The 20,917-nt window shown below is 36.9% G+C and overlaps 2 protein-coding genes across 2 annotated transcripts in view; both read right to left on the bottom strand.

Annotated features, from left to right (window-relative positions):
• Window positions 1–8,828, bottom strand: part of dok2 (docking protein 2) — a 23,016-nt gene extending 14,188 nt beyond the window's left edge. The window contains exons 1-3 of the mRNA XM_016485475.1: window positions 8,652–8,828; window positions 4,128–4,259; window positions 3,465–3,632 (exon numbers count right to left, since the gene is read on the bottom strand). Coding sequence (XP_016340961.1) covers window positions 3,465–3,632; window positions 4,128–4,259; window positions 8,652–8,711 — 360 coding nt within the window. The 5' untranslated portion in view covers window positions 8,712–8,828. The remainder of the gene's footprint in view (window positions 1–3,464; window positions 3,633–4,127; window positions 4,260–8,651) is intronic.
• A 5,665-nt stretch (window positions 8,829–14,493) lies between these two features.
• kazald3 (Kazal-type serine peptidase inhibitor domain 3) lies at window positions 14,494–18,062 on the bottom strand. Its single transcript, XM_016485512.1, has 4 exons — window positions 17,441–18,062; window positions 16,314–16,474; window positions 15,081–15,228; window positions 14,494–14,983 (listed from the first exon to the last, which is right to left on the bottom strand). The coding sequence occupies exons 1-4, from the start codon at window positions 17,940–17,942 to the stop codon at window positions 14,898–14,900; spliced, it is 897 nt and encodes a 298-aa protein (XP_016340998.1). The 5' UTR covers window positions 17,943–18,062; the 3' UTR covers window positions 14,494–14,897.
• Between the last annotated feature and the right edge of the window lie 2,855 nt (window positions 18,063–20,917).

Raw genomic sequence — 20,917 nt, 5'->3', positions numbered from 1 at the left:
ACACGGAAACATGTCGAAAAGGTTAACTTTAACCACGAAACCAGATCGGCCGACCTGTAACGTTACACTTTCACTCAAAGGATGGACGATCTGACAGGACTGTTACTATGAGGTGGGTCACATCTAACGTGTATAGTAAAGACAAACTCACCGTGTCTATCTAGTCATGATGAAGATGTATATACATTTCAATTTCAGCAGGCAACTATTTTTACAGCTACATTATTGTTCCAGCCACAATTAATCACAACAATGTATATACAATTACAAATGATTATATATAAATCGTTAGTTTGTTGTTTTACACACATGCACACAGACATTTCATACATGACATAGTCGTGAGATGCAAGAAACATATGGCAAGAAATCTGTAGACACGCCCATAACAACAAAAGATGATACTTTATTGAAACTTTTCTGATAAGAAGTGTGCGTTGCAAATGCGAGCATTTTTGACGATCGTCTCTGTCCAGTCTGCTCGTTTTATCGCGTTTAACCACAGCTGTCGTCGGTTTTTTGTCTGGCAGTGGCAGCAGATATGCGATCAAATTTCTAATTTGAGGCTGTATTACGTCGATTCTGGCACCCAACATCACAACAAGATGATATTTTAAGCTCCTTATGTAGCCGAATCTGCGCTGGTTTGAATGGGCCACCTCCAGTTTCCCCTTTGTTTTGCTGCCTCCAGCTAGCGCTGTGACCCTAGTTACCTGTGGTTGGCCTGGCCATGCGTCACTCAGAAAACAACAGGCCAATCAGAAGAGAGGCTCATGAATATTAATTAGACAGGCCAAAATCGACCTGTTCTCAGCAGAGCTCCTGAGAAAGGAGCTGTAAAAATATATTGAGATGGTTTTTGGTACTTATACCGCAAATATATATTCTTAAGGACATCGAAACCTAAAATAAAACTCCAGAAAGGTGTAAAATATGTGACCTTTAAAACACTCACAACTGTTACAGCACAAAACACTCACTGCAGTTACAACACAATTACAGTTACAACAGCAAAATATACTCAGCAAAATATAGTCTTTTTCACACTGTTAGTGCTCTACCAGCAAGTGTCATTTTCAGTGGTATGTGAGATGGAAATTATCTTTGCACTTCTTTATTTTTTGCACCAGCTGAAATGCTGTTTAACTTCACCACAAGACTTTGGACAAATGGTCTTTGTTGAGGAACCACATTCTTGGCCAACAAACGCTCTCCAAAACTAAGCCAAAGTGATCATATTATGTTGCACAACAGAAACCTTCTCAGCATAAAGCCGTATTCATTTCCCCCAGTGCATTACATCAAGCTCTTCCATTCCAAAGCGTTCCTCATTCAACAGCCACAACACAGCTTCTACTGTTGGCTTTCTGTAGCACCACTTCAGTTTCAAATTCTCAAAGACAGCAGCCTTTTTTAGGCAAAAGCTAAAAAGCTGGAGGAACCTGAGACATTATACGTAATCTCAACATTCCCATTGGTATTTACCAATATATTCAAATCCATAGCTGAATGATTCAATTCAATATCTGGCCAGCATCACTCTTGCTGTTTCTCATTCTAAGGTGTGGGGATTTGAACAAACCGCTAAGTCTAAGTTTTAAAGTTTGGTGTGTAACTTGTCTCACATTGTTTGTGCTACAGACATGATTGATAGATTTCCAATCAAAGAGAAGCCAATTTCTCATCTGGCAAACAGAGCTGGGCAAAATTCTGACTGAAAAGACTGAAGAATTGGCTCCCATTCTATTCATGATTTGGAGTATGAATTCAATTTGTCATGCCCCATATGAAGTTGAATTGAAATTTACATTAAAATGAAGGGAAACGGAATCTATCTATCTATCTATCTATCTATCTATCTATCTATCCGTCCGTCCATCCGTCCGTCCGTCCATCTATCTATAGTATCTACAGTATCTATCTCTCTATCTATCTATCTATCTATCTATCTATCTATCCATCCATTCGTTCATTTAACTCTGTCTGTCTATAGTATCTAACTATAGCAACCCAGGCTCATTCGAAATACGTGCCTCTAAATGCATTTCTGTAGCACCGTTATTACGTGCCTTACTGCACGTTTCACGGCAGTTTCAAAGTGAAACGTCCAGTGAGTGGCGCTAAAACGCGGGTTCAATACGTGACCCTGGCACATTTTTGTTACGTTGATATAGGCATGTATTGCTGTGTTTGTATTACGTTGCTTCAGGTACGTATTGCGGTGGTTCATCATTCAAATATTCGAGTATGGAGTATACCTATGTATCCATCCATCCATCCATAAACCTGTCTGTTTGTCTGTCTCTCCACATAGTATCTAAATACAATATCGATCCATCCATCCATCCATCTATTAATTTTCCAATCTGGCTGTCTTTCAATCAATCTTTCTCTTTTAAATTAAAAATGGCCGTTTTTAATTTAATTCCATTTAATAATTTTACAGGCAATCTCAATTCAATTCTGAAAGGTGCACAATTCTTGCTGGCAGGCAATATCCACAGGAGGAAACCCAGCCATATCTAGGGACCAAAACCACTTGAACCACTCACATTTACTTCAGAAGGTGTTAAAATGTAATTCATGTGGATATGAAACTAAGAATGTAATAAAAGAGTGTTAGCTGTATCAAAAGAGTGTGAGGTCAAACCACTATAGTAGGTACTGCTGGAGTGTTAAAATGAGAAGTTATAATTAGAGAAGCTTTCATAAGGTCGACCCTTTGGATATAGGCCCCTTTACTCAGAACATACTTCTTAGCCCATGTAATGTCACAAAGCATTTACTTTAAGCCATGGCCAGAATAGAGCAAGTGTTAAGCTCTACATGTTGCAACTGTTCGCAGAGAGCTTACGTACCTCTAACATCCATTAAGTCAATGTTACTTGACAGTTACTTCCTTTATTTGAACTATAACCGTCACTCACAACACAATATATATGGTACAATGAGATATGAAAACAACTTCCCTTCTTTAAAAGACAGAAAAAAACACATTCAATGGAAACAGAAACTCTTCTTTGCACAACTAGAGCAGCATGAGAAGCTCCATGAGTCACACGAGCAAGTTTCTGATCAGCTTTGAAGGGCTTTTACATCTGCTGAGATGACAAAAAACCTTTGCAAGCTGCTGCAATTTGAATCCTCACGTATGCAGAAATTTTAGCATAAGCAGCTGACAAGCTTTCAGCAAAGACAATCTCTATATTCTTAGCTGATGGAAGTAAACATAAATGTCTGTTAAACTGGCATGCAACAGGAGCTTCAAAAACACACCTGCGGTCACAAAGCCTGGAACAAAAGACAGGACCAAACCTGGAAACTTTGATATAACCGCTATACACTTTTGCAATCAGGTGTCAAATGAGGTGTTGCACCACAATATTCCAAAACAGGGAAAAGGCAAAAGCAGTGTTAAACACTGGAAAGAGACCATCACACAATTTAAAATCAGTCTTAAATACCGGAAAGGCGATTTCACACAGTTTCTGGATCCAGTCCTCAAGTTCAGCAGTCTCAGCAGCGAAAATAAATGTCTTTTCAGTTGTCTCCACCAAAAAAGGTCCACAATCCCATGGACAGCCTTCAACATCAGCCTCCGAAACACGAATGCAGTCATTCATTTTTATCACCTATAATAAAAAAACACAAAAATTGAGATTTAAAAAAATGTAAACCTTTAAAAAAGTGATTTTTTTTTCCCATTTGTTTTGAAATGTTTCCCAACAAGTATAACTACACATCAACATTTAAATATGCTCCAAGATGTCCAGATTTGCAAACTGTGTAGGTAGTATGATGCATGAACATTTTTTTTCTGATCATTCTCCATATGCATTAATTTCAGAAGATAGCTTTTTTTGTGGAAATCCTACTTTTGTATGGAAGAGGGGATTTTTGTTTGTCATATTTCATAGCAGAAATGGGAACAGATTTAAGTGCACTTCCTGCAAATTGCTTGTACATGTCTGCCCACACATAAACCATGTGCATGACCCCCCACCGAGTTTGATTGTTCATGTACCATGGCACATAAAGGATCTACATCACTCTCCTCAGATACGCCACATATTATTTGTTATGTTCGCAATACATGGAAAATCTGAGCTCCACGGTTTGTTGCTCACCTTTTTGTTTTCCTGTTTGCGGTTGGCTTTCTCCAGCATGTTGCCAGCTCCATCTTTAAACTCAAAAAACTCAAGGCGAGAGATGGAGCAGGAGCTCTCTCGGTACAGGACAGACCAGACCTTACGCCATTTCTGAAACAGAGAGAAGATACATTGCTGAAAGTGATGTAAACTGTAGGGCTGGGTTTTGACACAAATTTCACGATTCGATTCGATTCTGTCATAAAAACTTGATGGATTTATTCAAACAAATGAAACATTGAAGAACAGTAAAACTTATAATGAATATGTTATATGGTGCAGATATTTAGCAAAATGCCCCTCTCTACAGTTTATTTTTCTATCTGACTAACGAGTTTATGGTCACCGAATATGTTTTTCTGAGGTAAACGTGACCTTATGTGACATTGTTTACAAGCCGCTATATTGACGTCTTTGCGCGGCTGAAACACTGATTAAACGATTACATGAGACAGGATATGGTGGATTCTGTTAACTTACCTTCGGATGTTTAGTCATGTTTATTTTGTGCTGAAACTGGTATTAGTGTGGAGGAGATGATCAGTTCACGTGCGCCTCGCGCTGCCGCTATTATTGAACCGAGGCGCGCTGCACTACAGCATCACTCCACATTAAATAGCGCATTTATTGTTTGAGACTTTGGAATCTGATGCCGCGTCTCAGTGTGCCTACTTATACTACGCCCTTAAAGTATGTACTCTTTTGGTGAAGAGTAGGCAAGCTTTGGGACACGTCACACAACTGCGTCTTTAAAGGACCGCTCTGTCGCACCTGTTACACGCACCCTGTCACTGTAAACTGGCCTGTCAATCATCTTGTCACAGTTAACATCCTCCACATTTAATTTAATTTAATTTCCTACCATACTGGAGAGAAAAGAAGTAGCTCGTTGATCTGCCAGTCGCAGGTCTTTCATGCGGAGAACTCTGCTCATATTTTATGCATAATGATGCATTTAAAAGTTAACGACCAAATGGGTGTTTATAAAAGTTCACATTGCTGTTGCAGATGAAATATTACACGGATAACAATAAATAAATATTTGTTTACCAGGTTAAATGTTGATTATTAGTAACTCAAACCCCTTTTTGTAAACCTCTCTACCTAACCGTCCATCGCGCGCATCCGCCACGTTTGTAGTATTTCTAACGCGTTTTATTCGTGTTTGTAGTTCTGGACCGAATCCTTCACCAAAGCGCAATGGATTGTGGGCAATTTTAGCCATTAGAGTGTGCACGGATCCACACTTCAAAAATCGACCTGAAATAGTAGACCATCCGGGGACTTTTGGCATACTCCTTTCAACATACTACGCTTTGGGACACACTTATTCTAATCTCACATACTATTTAGGATGGATAGTATGAACATTGAGACGCAGGGTGAGACTTTGTTTCATATTAAAAGTACCAAAGCACAATGCTTATTGCGATTGGATGGGAGATGCCCTTCAATATTCCATTCATTAACTGAAAACAGGCTAGACTAATTGATTCATGGGATTTAAGAATGGATATCGTTTCGTAAGAATGAGAATCGATCATAATCGAGATATCGATATTTTTTTACCCAGCCCTAGTAAACTGTCACACTTTTTTATTTGCGTTGTCCTCTATAGGCAATATTAGGCATGCACAAAAATTAGATATAAAACTAATGGACCTTATTATATTTCAAGATGTCTAATATAAAACAACATTAAAAGAAAGCACCTAACATCTGTAAAACATATTAGAGCCATACAATATAATCTTGGGACAAAACCTGACTCATATGTGACCCTGGAGCACAAAACCAGTCTTAAGTCGCTGGGGTATATTTGTAGCAATAGCCAAAAATACATTGTATGGGTCAAAATTATCGAATTTTCTTTTATGACAAAAATCATTAGGATATTAAGTAAAGATCATGTTCCATGAAGATATTTTGTACATTTCCTACTGTAAATATATTAAAACTTAATTTTTGATTAGTAATATGCATTGCTAAGGACTTCATTTGGACAACTTTAAAGGCGATTTTCTCAATATTTAGATTTTTTTGCACCCTCAGATTCCAGATTTTCAAATAGTTGTATCTCGGCCAAATATTGTCCTATCCTAACAAACCATACATCAATGGAAAGCTTATTTATTCTGTTTTCAGATTATGTATAAATCTCAATTTCGAAAAATTTACCCTTATGACTGGTTTTGTGGTCCAGGGTCACATATATTGATGGGCAGGCTGAATCACTGGGTTGTATGATTTACATTTCAAACTTGTTTTCCACAAAAAAAACAAATTACTCATTCACAATCCTGTTTTATAATCTCATCTTGATGCACAATATTCACATTATCGTGTATATTTAAAAAAAAAAAAAAGTTTCCCTTCTGGTATGTAGAAAATTTACTTTGACATGCAAAACCAGTTTCTTAAACGTACTCACATGCATCTATAAATCACATATGATGATCCCTTCTGGTTAATTGACAAAAAGCTAGATTAAAGGGGTGAGATATCTTACCCAACGACAAACTTTACCCTACTCTTCCCCATAGTAAAACAAAGTTTTCATAATGTCAGCGATATTACCAACAATTTTGCATTTTACCAACACTTTTGCAGTTGTCTTTGACCTTAAAATGGGAAGTGGTTAATGTAAAAAAAAACAGAGTACATCTTCCCATAATGATTTTTAAACTAAAAGTCACTAAACAGTCCAATGGGAAAATGTGTACACGTCAATAAGAAACACATGTAGAATGCAAATTAAGATAATGAGAACTTATTCCATTGGCTCAAGTGCCTAAGGATGGTTGGATCATGTGAGCATCAATTTATAGCATTTAAAGTGTGAGATTCCTGTCAGGAAATACCCGTAATAAGACGAAGAGTTTAAAGAATCTCGGTGGTACGGACATTACCTACCATTTCAGAGAAATTCATGGCCTCAAACAGCACATAATCTATTACAGATGCAACACACTCCTTGTGGTTTCCTAAAGAGACAGTCCTGATCCTATTGCTAACATTAGCCCACTTTAATGGACTCCAGCAGCCCATAAGTCCTCTAAATTATGCCAACAGCCTATTCCTCTACTGCAGTCCCATATGGCGGAACCAACAATATTATCAGCGGCATCAATCAAAATGAAGTGAAAATGGTTTTAAATGAGAATATGGACAAGTTAAAGTGGATCACGTTCACAGTTGGAAGGGGAAGTCGTGGCCTAATGGTTAGAGAGTCGGACTCGTAACCCAAAGGTTGCGGGTTCGAGTCTCGAACCGGCAGGGATTGTAGGTGGGGAGAGTGAATGTACAGCGCTCTCTCCCACCTTCAATACCACGACTGAGGTGCCCTTGAGCAAGGCACTGAACCCCCAACTGCTCCCCGGGTGCCGCAGCATAAATGGCTGCCCACTGCTCCGGGTGTGTGTTCACGGTGTGTGTGTGTTCACTGCTGTGTGTGTGCACTTTGGATGGGTTAAATGCAGAGCACAAATTCCGAGTATGGGTCACCATACTTGGCCACATGTCACGTCACTTTCAGTTCAGGAAGTTCTTCATGACACTGCCAGTGAGCTTAATATGATTCATGAATTTCTCTCTAATTGTAATAGCTCATAATAGATATGGAGTATATAATTTCTGTCACACAAACATGCATAGAAACACATACTTTTACACCTTATAAAAACATGAACCTTCAATATCTGATCTCTATCAGTATTTTATATTTTAATGCGAGTAGGTTAAGTAAATTAAGTTCCCCACACTGTAAAAATGTCGTACTATTAATGGCAGAAGACTGTAAAAATGCTACGGTAAAAACCTGTTAATTATAGTTAACGATAAGCTATTGAATTATGATTTTAATGTTAACATGATGGAGTTTTATATTTGTGTGCATGACACTGTGTGTACCTTCAATATTATAATATACTTCATCTTTTGGGAAAGATCATTGTAATGAGCTATGATTCTACTGTACATGTGGCTTTTTTCATGACCACTTATGTTTTTTGGTGGTTGTCAGTGTATTATGAAGGTTCATAACTGATTTTAATACTTCAGTTGGCTGTTATTATATCAGTTAATGACATTAACTAAAATGCTAAGTTAAAATGCTGCTACATATTTTTTTATGGTGAAGTTGTCCGTTTTTTTATGGTGAATTTCAGTTTTTTTGGTTTTGTTTTTTTACGGTGCACATTAAAGAGGAACAACTGAAGTGATCAGTAACTAAAGAAAGGCCAACTGTCCAGTAGTATTTTGCAATTATTTGAGATTTTTTTTTTTAAAACATCCATCAAAAGTGTTTTTTACAATATTCATGGATTTCACTATTTTGCCGTAATTTATGAAATGGAGCAGCTACAACCTACGGTCAGGCCAAATGAGTCTTTTTAGTACAGCCTTCATTTTGTTCTATGACAGTAGTTCCAAACCATTACTGTAAAAGAACACGATTGTTCTTTGATATAAGCCCCCTGGGGAGTAAAGCACGTTCTGTCTTACCTTCCCAAACCGCTGTTGTTGTAAATACATCATCCCCTTCTTTCTAATATCCTCCTCCATTTCTCTCGGTCTTGTCTCCGACCCAGCTCCTTAAGACTGTCTCATCTAATGTATCATACGTCTTCTGCTAAACTTGCTTGTGACGCAAACAGCATCTCCAAGTTCCGCCAAATCTACTTCCTGTATAGCCCGAAAGAGTTTACACTTCTTTGCAGAGCTGTGCAAGAGCATCTGTAAGAGCCAAAGCCACAATGATTACTCAAGATCACGAGTTTCCTCATGTTATTTTGCACCCAAATGAAAGAAAACAGCATTGTACTTTAAATTTAAAAACATCACAAACTGTTTAAACCCAGGACATTAGGCAAATGATATTAATTGTACATTTTTTGCATCATTACATGAGGCCTGAGCATTTCCATATTATCGTCTCATATTATTTTGTTGAGAATTTAGGAAGTAAATTGTTAAATCTTTTTTTATATATATATGTATTAAACAAGAAGGTAATGTAAGTAACGTCACTGATTTATATTTGTCACATAAGAGCTATTTTAAGATCTGAGGTCTTATTTTTCAGGGTCTGTGGTCAACTGCAAACTTCCTGCTCTATGGTGTGTCAAGTTTCCATCACACACGCACACCCAAACCAACTTACCATCCAGACAACCATGGGTGTTTTACTGACCATTGCCTGCACCTCTCCAGCTGTTTTAGGATAGACAAAGGCTATTAATTAATCATTCATTGTCTACACAAGTTAAGCATTGTCTTGCATATTAAATAATTTAATGAACACAATACCAGTAATAGTCTTACTGTGCAACTAGATGTTTGCCATGTGTATATTTATTGTAATGTATGTGTGCCAAAGGACAATGCTCTCCTGTGATGAGTTTCTGTAAAGCTGCTTTAAAGCAATATAAGAAGAAATACATACTGTGTATATATATATATATATATACAGTATATACAATATATGTATACAATTTGTAAAGGCCTGTGATATAAAATGTATTTAAATAAATGTATTTAATCATCATGTAATAATGACCCAATGCCAGTTCTATATTAGGCCTCTGCCTTTTGGATTGCAGAATTAATGCAACACAGCTGTCAGACCTACAAACAAACAAACAAACAAACCCCTTTTTCCAAAGGAAGTCTGCATTTAGTTGACCAGAATCAAACAGAAATCTGTCCCAAATATTTTCTGAAGAAAATCAGCATCACGCCTGTGCAAAAATTTGCCTCCACGATGATACAATGTTGTGGGTGTTTTCCAGGGCGTCGTTATAGTGTTTTATGAAGTGATCCCTTACCAAAAAGTAGTATACTTCAAGTTTATTTTAGTAACACCCCAAAGCTTGGCAGTTATTATTACCTCTTCATTGGTCGACATTTTATTCCATAATGTTACATAGTTTTGATGCTGTTTTATGTCTGATGATCGCGTTAGAATACATGTGGAAGCATCTGTTGTTTCTGTTTCTTCTTCACTTGTGTTTTTTGGAAATTCTGTACAGAAGATGTGTACTAGCGCCCCCTACAGTATAACAATGAAAACACGGATTCTAGGAGCACAATTATAGCTCAAATATATTTAGACTTTTGCTAAGTATAAGTCAAGTATAGGCCTACTTAAATGTCATTTTAAGTATATTTCTGAGAAGTACATAAAGCCCATTTCTGAGAAGTACATAAAACGTAGACTAAAAGTATACTTTCCTATTTTTAGTTTAAAAGAAGTATACTAATAGCACACTTGAATAAACTTCTTTTTCGTAAGGGATTTTAAAAACATTAATATATAGTTATTAGGTTTTTATGGTGGTTGCTTACTGGTCCAATTGTAATTATCCTAAGTCTCTATAATCTCTTCGTTAATGCAAGTTTAACTCACTTATCATTCAATGGCAAAAATAAGCCATATACTGTATCACTCTAAGTAACAGCTCACCTCTGCTCACCACCCTCCATAACTTGAGGTGTCATTTTTGCCTGTTTTATAAACAGTGCGGGATGAAATCTATGTCGAGGTTTAATGCTTAAGGGTTCGTTTCTACCTCAAATCAAAAATATGAACAGCAATAAAAAAGACTGCATGCTTCTAAGTAGTATCTTCTCACTGCCCTCTAGGGCCTCAAAGCAGTACTGCACACTTCATGAAAGATCGCTCTCTGTGACACATAAATATGTTTGACAGCGTATATCATCACACATTTCTGAGAAGTGTCATTTAACTAAGAGCAATGAGATGATTCAATTGTAAAAGAGTACAATGAAAATAATAAACAACTGGCAAACATATGAAGGTAGAATGACGTCAAAAAGATTTGCATATTTTGGCACGATTCTCTCACTAACTGAGTTTTGCAAGCGTGAGGGGGAGGGCGGGGCCACCTTCTTCTTGTAGCCAATCACATGAGCCTCTCGCTGACTCTCCATTTTCTCTTATCTGATTGGTTCAATAAACACATCATACCCAAGACATTAATCTTCATTTAGTTCAGGATCACAAGGCAGAAAAATAAAGGAAGAGAGACTTTTTATGACAGTTGTTTGTTTCATTACCCCCTCTGATGTTGTTTTGCTCCACCGAACAGATCTTTCTGTTAGTACTTATATTGCAACCCTTAACCTCTAATGACTGCAGAAAATGCAGCTTTATATTTTTGCCTCATAAACTTATTTTTAGTTTTACTGTTGCTCATTTGTCTGTTATTCTTCCTCAGTCATGAACATGAACTCTTCCTGTTGTCTTCCACGCTCACTTTATTGATTACAATAAATCCACTCACAAGACTGATGATCTTTCACACAGCACATGGATCTCATTTTCCACAAAACTGGAAGGAAAACAAAAGCATGGAAATGACTTTAAGAGTCTGGAACTGCTTTTCTTTATTTAAATCAGACAGAGGCAGCTCTTTTGGGGAGCGGAGAGACCTTTTTTAAGTAGCTATCATGGTTTAGCATTAGCCGTGCAATGAATGCTGCAGGGGGATTTGAGTGCCTGTGATGACTGTGCTTGATGAAGAATGAACAATGGTCATTTTGTTATTTTTGTTCTTCGTTCTTTTGTTCTTTACCAACCAGCAATAACTAAATCTGGTAAGCTAAATTAATTCATCTGCATGTCTTTTTGGTTGTCTACTGCATTTCCTAAAGCTATTTGTTTGAATTTCAAGCCTCCATCTCTGTGCCAGTAATGTCTTTTCATGACACAGGATATTAGCGGATTCTTGGGTAGAGAAGGGAAGCCCCTCGCTGCTGGCTCTGGAAGTTCACACGATCCCCTGAATATTTCTACAGTTTTCCATAGAATTTGGGGGAAAGAAAAATAACTGGTGGCAATGAAACAGAAACCAACAACTCTCTCGAACTACTGGAAACTATAGATTTTTGTCTTGGGAACTGTCATTCCGACAAAAATCACAGAGCATCAGGACATAAAAACTTAAAGGAATAGTTTACCCAAAATGGAACATTTGTTGAAAATGTACTCGTCCTCGGGCCATCCAAGATGTAGATGAGTTTGTTTCTTAATCATAACAGATTTAGAGAACTTTAACATTACATCACTTGCTCATCGATTAATCATGTGCAGTGAATGGGTGCCGTCAGAATGAGAGTCCAAACAGCTGATAAAAACATCACAATAATCCACAAGTAATCCACACGACTCAATCGGTTAACATCTTGTGAAGTGAAAATCTGTGTGTTTGTAATAAGCAAATGCATCATTAAGGCATTTAAACTTAAATTTAAATCTTGGATGGCCTGAGAGTGAGTAAACAAGAGAGTGAGTGACAATGGGGCCCATGGAGATCCTCTATGATACAGTATATCCTACCTATAAAGTCAAAAACTTTAGCACGTCTAGTAGAGGTGTTTTGAGTTTTCAGAGTGTTTGGTTGTTTAAGGCAAGAGGAAACGGCTCTGTCCCAGGGTGCTCTCAGTCTGAAATGATTTAGACCTTACTGCAGGCTAATTGCTTTAACAGTTGACTGCTGGGTGAAAGTCATGTCATGTAACATGTTGTTACATATGGTTTGTTATGCACACTGTTTTGGTGTATAACTCTACATTAGTAATTTTTCCAGTAGAACTACTGTACAGTACAGTACATTTATATGTAGGCCTAAAATACCATCAAAACTTCTCCAGTCCTCCGATTAGAGGTTTGAAACAACCTAGTGTCAAAATTTGAATCTTTTACACATTTTAAATAATGTAGCATCAAAAAGGTAACCTAAAATTACATGCAGAGTTAAAGCCACCAGAGAACATCATGAGAGGGCAGAAGAGAGAATGGGGTTAAAAAGCTGTTATCCACGGCCGTTCTGTTAAATACAGGTCTCTGATCCACTAAAAGGTGAGATTAGAGGGTTAAGAGATGTTTACTGTATATCAATAAGTAGCCTGATGGTGTTTGTTGTATTTTCATCAAAAGAAGTCCAGCCTGTATGCACATGTACCAAAGAATAGGATCCCTGTTTTTGTGTCCTAAGACAGGAGATCATAAAGATATATTAAAGCCAGCTGTGTGCTCAACTGCCTCACCCAGATCTGACACACACACTCAAAGGAAAGGCTGGTAAAAGAGGGATGCCACATGTGGAAACATACATAAACTCAGCGGCTGATACACATTCTGCTTTGAGTAGAAACGGATGGATTGTGAAGAACTGAGTTTGCACAAATGTCAAGCACATATTAGACAGCAGCAAGTTCTCAAACAACAGTGGCCTTTCAGAGAAGATAAGACTATGCATTTTAGTGATAGGGATTTTTCAATGACTCTGTCTTACATCGTTATGCCAGCAAGTGAACGTCTTGAACTGATTCATTCAGGAATGAAACTTATGGCTGCATATGAATTTGCATACTCTTTTTGAATAAGTATTACTTTGCGACTGTTAAAAAATTCTATAGCAAGAATGTGTGTAGTATGAATGTCATCTGGATGTACCACATTCGTCATGTTGTTATTGTCATGTGACCTACCAGCATCAGTTCAAAAATCCATTCGAAAATCCTCTCCCATGGCCTCATGGGATAGAAAAGTGAAAGTGAAAGTGACGTGACGTGGCCAAGTATGGTTACCAATACTAGGAATTAGTGCTCTGCGTTTAACCCATCCTAAGTGCACACACAGCAGTGAACACACACACAGAGCAGTGGGCAGCCATTTATGCTGCGGCGCCTGGGGAGCAGGTTCGGTGCCTTGTTCAAGGGCACCTCAGTCGTGGTATTGAAGATGGAAGAGAGCACTGTACATTCACTCCCCCCACCTACAATTCCTGCCGGACCTGAGACTCAAACTCGCAACCTTTGGGTTACAAGTCCGACTCTCTAACCATTAGGCCACGACTTCCCCCATAGTAAACCCCAAGTGTGAATGGATACTATGAATACGGACATATTACTCACATACTGTTTTTCACCTACTATAGGGACGTATGCATATTCAATGAGTCATTGAATGAGTCATTCATTCAACAAATTTAAAAAAATCACTGATTCATTCAGGAAAGCCAATGTTGTTTGGAAATGCACAACAATAATTTTTCTGTGGCTTTGTTTGGAACTATTTTTTTTTTTTTAAACGGACAGTGTAACTAGTACTGTTCTTTATTGAGATTTTGTATAAATGTTATACTTTTTTTATAAATACAATTACAGCTTCTGCAATTAACTATTTGTGAAAGGGACAATTATAGCATTCCATTTCAGTATATTCAAAATCTTATATTTATAACATATATATAAGTAAGGTTTAGAACTGCAATTATAATATGAAATCATCAAAAAATAATGTATTTTTCATGATCGTGCAGCTCACATTCAGATTTCACAGTTCTTCATGTTTTGTTATTCAACTTGTCACTCTGAAGAAGAGCATTGATGAAACAAAAGAGCCATTCAGCTCCAGTAGCTACTCTCTGTACTGAATTTCAGAGCTTCTAGCAGCTTCCAAACTACTCCACTCTCTCATTGTGTGTTTTTCATCCATTTTAGAGGCCTGTGCCATTGGGAATTTATTTAAGAATCTTCCTCGACGTCTCCATGTTTGATTATCCAGATGTAGAAAAAGCCCTGGAGGGTGATGTTTTTTTACAGGCTTACTATTTTTTTTTTTTTTACAGTCGTTGCTTGAGTGTCTTCTTGCCATGTCTCAAATTGAATGGCTATAAGTAAAAAGACAGTGTTTTTCTTCTTGAGGGTGTTGGGATCTGAAGTTTAGTAATAATCCCTGTCATAGTCCTGCAATTGGTCATAACTCATCATTTCATTCAAGTTTTGTTCCAAATAGGTAGACATCTCATCTGGGTAAAAAAAAAAAAAGATTATAAAACAGATTATACTGTACATAACACTAATGGAAAATTACTGTAGGCCATTAGCTCAGGGTATAACTTTTACCTGATGGCAGGACTCCTAAAATTGCTGTGGCTGAGACGTGGCCAAGCTCATTTCGAGCGATGCACCTGTATGTGCCAGAATCCATCTGACTGGCCTCTTCAATCTGCAGCCAACTGGAAAGTTCATATTTCTGAGGGCCACCTCGTGACTACAGGAAAAACGAAGAAATGGAAAGGCTGAGGTGGATCCTGACATACTTTTTCCTATCTACTAAACAACAAGATCCAAATATAACTTTTGTAGTTCTTGACGACAAGCTCATTAATGGATTTAACCCGGAACGTTGGAAATGTCCTAAATCTTGAAGCCATAAACACCTGCAGTAAATCATTAGACATGAATATTCCCATAAAATCTGCTGACTTTATTCACATTTTCTGCACTTACTTTGTGGAAAAATCTGTGTAATTCAGTGTAATGGATTTCAACATGGTATCATTAGCCAAAATAAGCAAAAATTAAAATGTACTCACTCTCAGGGCATCCAAGATGAAGATGAGTTTGTTTCTTCATCACAACAGATTTGGAAAAAATAGCATTATATCACTCAACAATGGATCCCCTACAGTGAATGGGTGCCGTCAGAATTAAACAGCTGATAAAAGCAACACAATAATCCACAAGTAATCTACATGACTCCAGTCTGTCAGTTAAGATCTTATAAGCTGCATGTTTGTAATAAAAAAAATCCATCAAGACGTTTTTAATTTCAAATTATTGCTTCCAGCTAAATATGAGTCCTCTATCCATAATATTGCTTTCTCTTGTGAAAAACTCGTCTTGTCTAAATCAGGAGAGAAATATGCAAAACAAATCAAATCCAACAAACTAAATTCAAAACAGTTCTAAACAAATATGTCAGTGGATTTTGATGTGGGAGGACAACAGAGGAAGAAGAAGTGTTATTATGGATCATGAACTTTTATTTTGACAATAATTAAATGCCTTCATGTTTTGTTTCGTACAAACACGCAGCGTTTTGCTTTACGACACATTAATTGATGGACTGGAGTCATGTGGATTATTTGTTGATTACTGTGATGTTTTTATCAGCTGTTTGGACTCTCATTCTGACGGCACCCATTCACAGCAAAGGATCCATTGATGTGCAAGTGATGTGATGCTAAATTTCTCCAAATCAGTTCTGATGAAGAAACAAACTCATCTACATCCGTGAGGCCCTAATCAAGGTGATATATCACTTTACAGAGTTTCTGTTTGGAAGTACTTTACCTGGACAGATATGTGGGGATCATCACCAGGTAAAATGACCTCTTTTCCATCTTTCCTCCATTCCACTAGCGCCATGGGAAATGCAAACACTTCACAGAGAAATGCTATACTGCTGCCCGTTGCATTTACCAGATTATGCGGCGGCACCTTGATGATGGGGACTTACCAGAAATAGAGAGAGGGAAAAAAAGTAATATCAGGGATCACATTCAGAAACCACTTCCTATGTCAGCCCAACTTAAAGAGCTGTTTAAAGGTCATAAATCTCCTCTTTAAAGTCACTGGGAAAATTATAGGGGCCAGGTCCAAAATTCCCAAGTGCTGGCAGCCCAGAGAGAAAAACACTCTTGAGATAACACTTCAAATCACTTGTGAAAGAAAATAAGAAAGAGACAAACAAATAAGTAAATAATGAAATAAAAATGCTGATTAGAGGGGGGAAAACATTTGTGACATCTCTGATTATTAAAAAAAAATAAAAAATATTTGTTTTAAGATAAAAGTTTTTGTTTTGAGATATGTTCATTCCATGCATTAAATAATAATAATAATAAATATTGGTTGGGAAAGCACTTGGGATACTCCATGTAAATAAATAAATAAATAAATAAGTAAAGTTTGGGTGAAAACATTTCTGTTCCATTTATTAAAGAATGAAAATTAATTGATTTATATATAAATACTGGTTAGAAAAACACTACTAAACCATGTCTATTCCATGTATTTAATTTAATTCAATATCAAATTAAATTAAATATTGTGTGGACAAAAACACAATATAATTCCACCGTAAATAAATAAATAAATGCTGCTTAGAAGGGGAAAAACATTTGAGACACCTCTCTGATTAAATAAACAAATAAATATGTTTTAAAAAAAAACTTGAGATGTTTATTCCATAGAAGTAAATATTGATTGGAAAAACACTTGAGATACTTTTACTCCATGCAAATAAATAAATAAATGTTGGAAAAACACTTTTAAAACATTAGGAAAAGTATGCATTTATTAAAGATAAAATATTGGTGGGGGGGGGGGACATTTCCATGTATTTAAGAAAGAAAGTCAATAAAGAAACACCTAAATAAATACTGGTTGGAAAAAAAGCTTGTATTTATTGTTCATACCTGTCCTGCACGGCCCGTCGCTCACATTGAGCCCAGGATTAGAATAAGCCGCTTCTTTATATTTGCAGATATTCATGTAAGTCTGTCCGTCTGAGCCACACAGAGTTTTCTGGGACAAACACACACACTGAGCTTCTGGCTCCTCTAGGTCCGCTCCATCCGACCGGTCCAGTTTGCACTCCAGGTTCTCTCCGCACAGTCCATAATAGACGTTTCTCTGGCCGAGATCACAGGTCTGTCCCTCCAGGTTGGCGCACTGAGAGCAGCAGCCGCAGCTGTCCTGCACCAGCCCCGCTCTGCAGCCCAGCGGGAGCGGGCACAGCTCCGGCACACACTCCTCACACTCCTGCGTCCTGTTCCCCTCGTCAAACTCATCCGTGCCTTTGTAATAGTCAAAGGTGGCCAGGTCCTCGTCCATGTAGTCATCTTTGTAATTGGGGAAACCGTCTGCAGGTCTGATGCTCAGAACCAAAACGGCAAACATAACTATGTGCATTAACATCGTGAGAGCTTATGTCTCGTGGCCAGGCTATGCATGCAATAAATGCAACTTTTTCCCGAAAGCTGCGGCTTCATCCCCGACTGTCGTTCTGCGTGTCTCTACTGCAGCCTCTCAGCCTCTGAAACCGTCTGTGGCTGAAAGAAAATAAACACACCTATCCTCCCCCACTCCCGCGAACTCACCGCTTCGTCCTATTAGATGCCAGAGGTGCAGAAAAAAAAATCATGGTCAATTTTTGTGGTGTATTAGAAGTTTACGAAACAATCCATTTCCTTACTCTAATTATTGGAAATAATCGCATTATTCGTGCGCATGTAGTAAGTGTCATCGGTCATTGGTGTGGAGACTAACATAGTTACTGTTAGTTATTTTATAGTTTGTTCTTGGTGTGAACAGGCTTTAAGTGTGCCACCCAAGCTACTGGGTCCCCACTTAGCCTACTTTATTAGCTTTTTGGCTTTTTACAGTGCCTATGACTCCCTCTGTTAATAGGCATCTATAATTAATTAAATTCAATTCAATTGCAATGAGATACAGCCTTGGTCTGACGCAAGAAGCAAGTCATTTAGATCAATATCAGTAAGATCAATTCCATGCGATATAATTAAATCTATTAAAACGATGAGTGGGCCCAGTGACGTTTTGCTTGACTCCAAAATAGTTTATTAGGTCAGTAAACGCAAGTCCTAATGCATCATTTGTATTATCAACGTGAATGTTAAAATCTCCGACAATTAGCGCTTTATCAACATTAACCAATAGGTCTGAGAGGAAATCTGCAGTTTCTTTTAGGAAATCTGTATATGGCCCTGGTGGTCTACACACAGTAGCCAGAGCAAGAGATACGATAGATTTCTTTTGCATATCTGACAGTGTAACATTAAGCAGAAGTATTTCAAATGAGTTAAACCTGTATCCTGTCTTCTGAGTAACATTGATAATATCACTATATATTGTTGCAACACCACCGCCACGACCAGTCTGACGGGGCTCATGCTTATAACAGTAGCTTGGTGGAGTAGACTCATTTAGACCAATATAATCATTTGGTTTTAGCCAGGTTTCAGTCAAGCAGAGTACATCAAAACTATTATCTGTGATCATTAATCAATAATAATTAAGGCAGCGGCTATTTGCACTTAGTGTAAATAGACACTCCGAATAATTAATTAATAACACAAATTAAACAATACTAAAATGCATTCAAATATTAATATTTATTAAGTTCAACACATTTGTCAATGCTAAACAAAACCATAAAACATCTACTTCAGCTTATACCAAATGACGACCTATTTCAAACAGTGAACATGTCCAGTAAAGTTAATCACAATTATTCACATCATCTACTTATTTAAAAAAAATAAATAAAAAATCTAACAATAAAAGTGTTTTTTTATTTATTTATTTTTTTGGCATTTCACTGAATGATACGTGTTTTTGTAAACTACGTTACCACCCCATGAAAAGGTGAAATTATCAAGTATTTAAGAGCAAAAAACTCACTTTTCTGCAGCACCACATGGTCCTCCAGGAGCCATTTGATTATATCACAGACTGCCGAATGACTATCAGTTTTTTATATGATTTCAGAATAGCTTCTTATTCCTGTGACACTGAATAACCTCAGACAAACTGCATTTTTGGGACAAAAGTCCCCTGGTTATTTAAATACTAAATAAATAAATAAGCATAGTTCTTTTAATATAAAGGACTATATTGTTTTAACTTGGTATGTTTATTTAAAGATGTAATGGTAAAATCAAAAAAGTCCGGACAATTTTACACTTTGGAACATTATTTCCCCCATAATTTGACATTTTATTGTCACAAAAGTTATTTCAAATATGAAAGTAGACAATTTACTTGTATTTAAGATGTTTTTTTATGTATTTAAAATGACTTTTGTAAATGTAATTTCTCATTTGATGTGGACACCAAAATGGTGACCTCTCATCTTTGACCCATGTACATTATCCATTACATAAACGATAGATATATGCATCTACTGGAAAACTTTTATGACTTTTATTGTATGATTCACACGCACGCAACCAAGAAGACTCCATTTCACAACTACAGGAAAAATCACACCCCACACACTCACGCCCTTCATTATTCCTTAAAATAGAAATCTTTCTGTTCCTTTGATCTCTTTTTCCTATTATATCTGGTTTTCATGGTATAAATGTGACTCTGGAGTACAAAACCAGTCATACATAGCATGGGTATATTCAATAGCCAAAAACACATTGTATGGGTCAAAATTATCGATTTTTCTTTTATGCCAAAAATCATTAGGATATTAAGTAAAGATCATGTTCCATGAAGACATTTTGTACATTTCCTACTGTAAATATATCAAAACTTAATTTTTGATTAGTAATATGCATTGCTAAGAACTTAATTTGGACAACTTTAAAGGCGATTTTCTCAATATTTTGATTTGTTTGCACCCTCAGATTCCAGATTTTCAAATTTTATCTCAACCAAATATTGTCCTATCCTAACAAACCATACATCAACTGAAAGCTTATTTATTCAGCTTTCAGTATAAATCAATGGTCAAAATATTTACCCTTATGACTGGTTTTGTGGTCTACGGTCACAAATCATTAACTCCAGTCCTGACCTCTGCTCCTTTGATGTGAAGATACTGAAAGGGCAAAATATAATTATTTACTTTAGCTTATGTAACATCATTAACTAATCCATCTCTGTCATACTCATAAATGTAGTAAATTCTGCTATTCTGTGTTTACAGTTCATTACAGCTCTAAAATAAATATTTGTTTCATAAAGAGTAATTTTTGAATGCTCATGAAAAGATGAAAAGTGTTTTTAAAAGTTGATTGTAATTTCTCTTGTAGCCAATAATACTGTAACTTGTAATAATGTGGAACCTGGTTCACCAGACCAGAGTGAGAGGAGGAGAACAGACTCAGGTGAGGAGGGGTTACAAACAGCTTACAAAT

This window comes from Sinocyclocheilus anshuiensis, unplaced genomic scaffold, assembly GCF_001515605.1.
Source record: "Sinocyclocheilus anshuiensis isolate Anshui unplaced genomic scaffold, SAMN03320099.WGS_v1.1 scaffold213, whole genome shotgun sequence".
Classification (NCBI taxonomy): Eukaryota; Metazoa; Chordata; class Actinopteri; order Cypriniformes; family Cyprinidae; genus Sinocyclocheilus; species Sinocyclocheilus anshuiensis.
Note: the sequence above shows the minus strand (reverse complement) of the source record. Positions and strands in the feature narration are given on the sequence as shown.

Bases quoted from the DNA above. Each gene is read 5' to 3' on its own strand.
- kazald3 (XM_016485512.1), bottom strand. From the start codon at position 17,942: ATGTTAATGCACATAGTTATGTTTGCCGTTTTGGTTCTGAGCATCAGA. The intron at 16,475-17,440 runs GTATGAACAATA...ATTTCTGGTAAG, and splicing joins CGACGGGCCGTGCAGGACAG to TCCCCATCATCAAGGTGCCG. The intron at 14,984-15,080 runs GTAAAAGTTATA...TTTTTTACCCAG, and splicing joins TTTAGGAGTCCTGCCATCAG to ATGAGATGTCTACCTATTTG.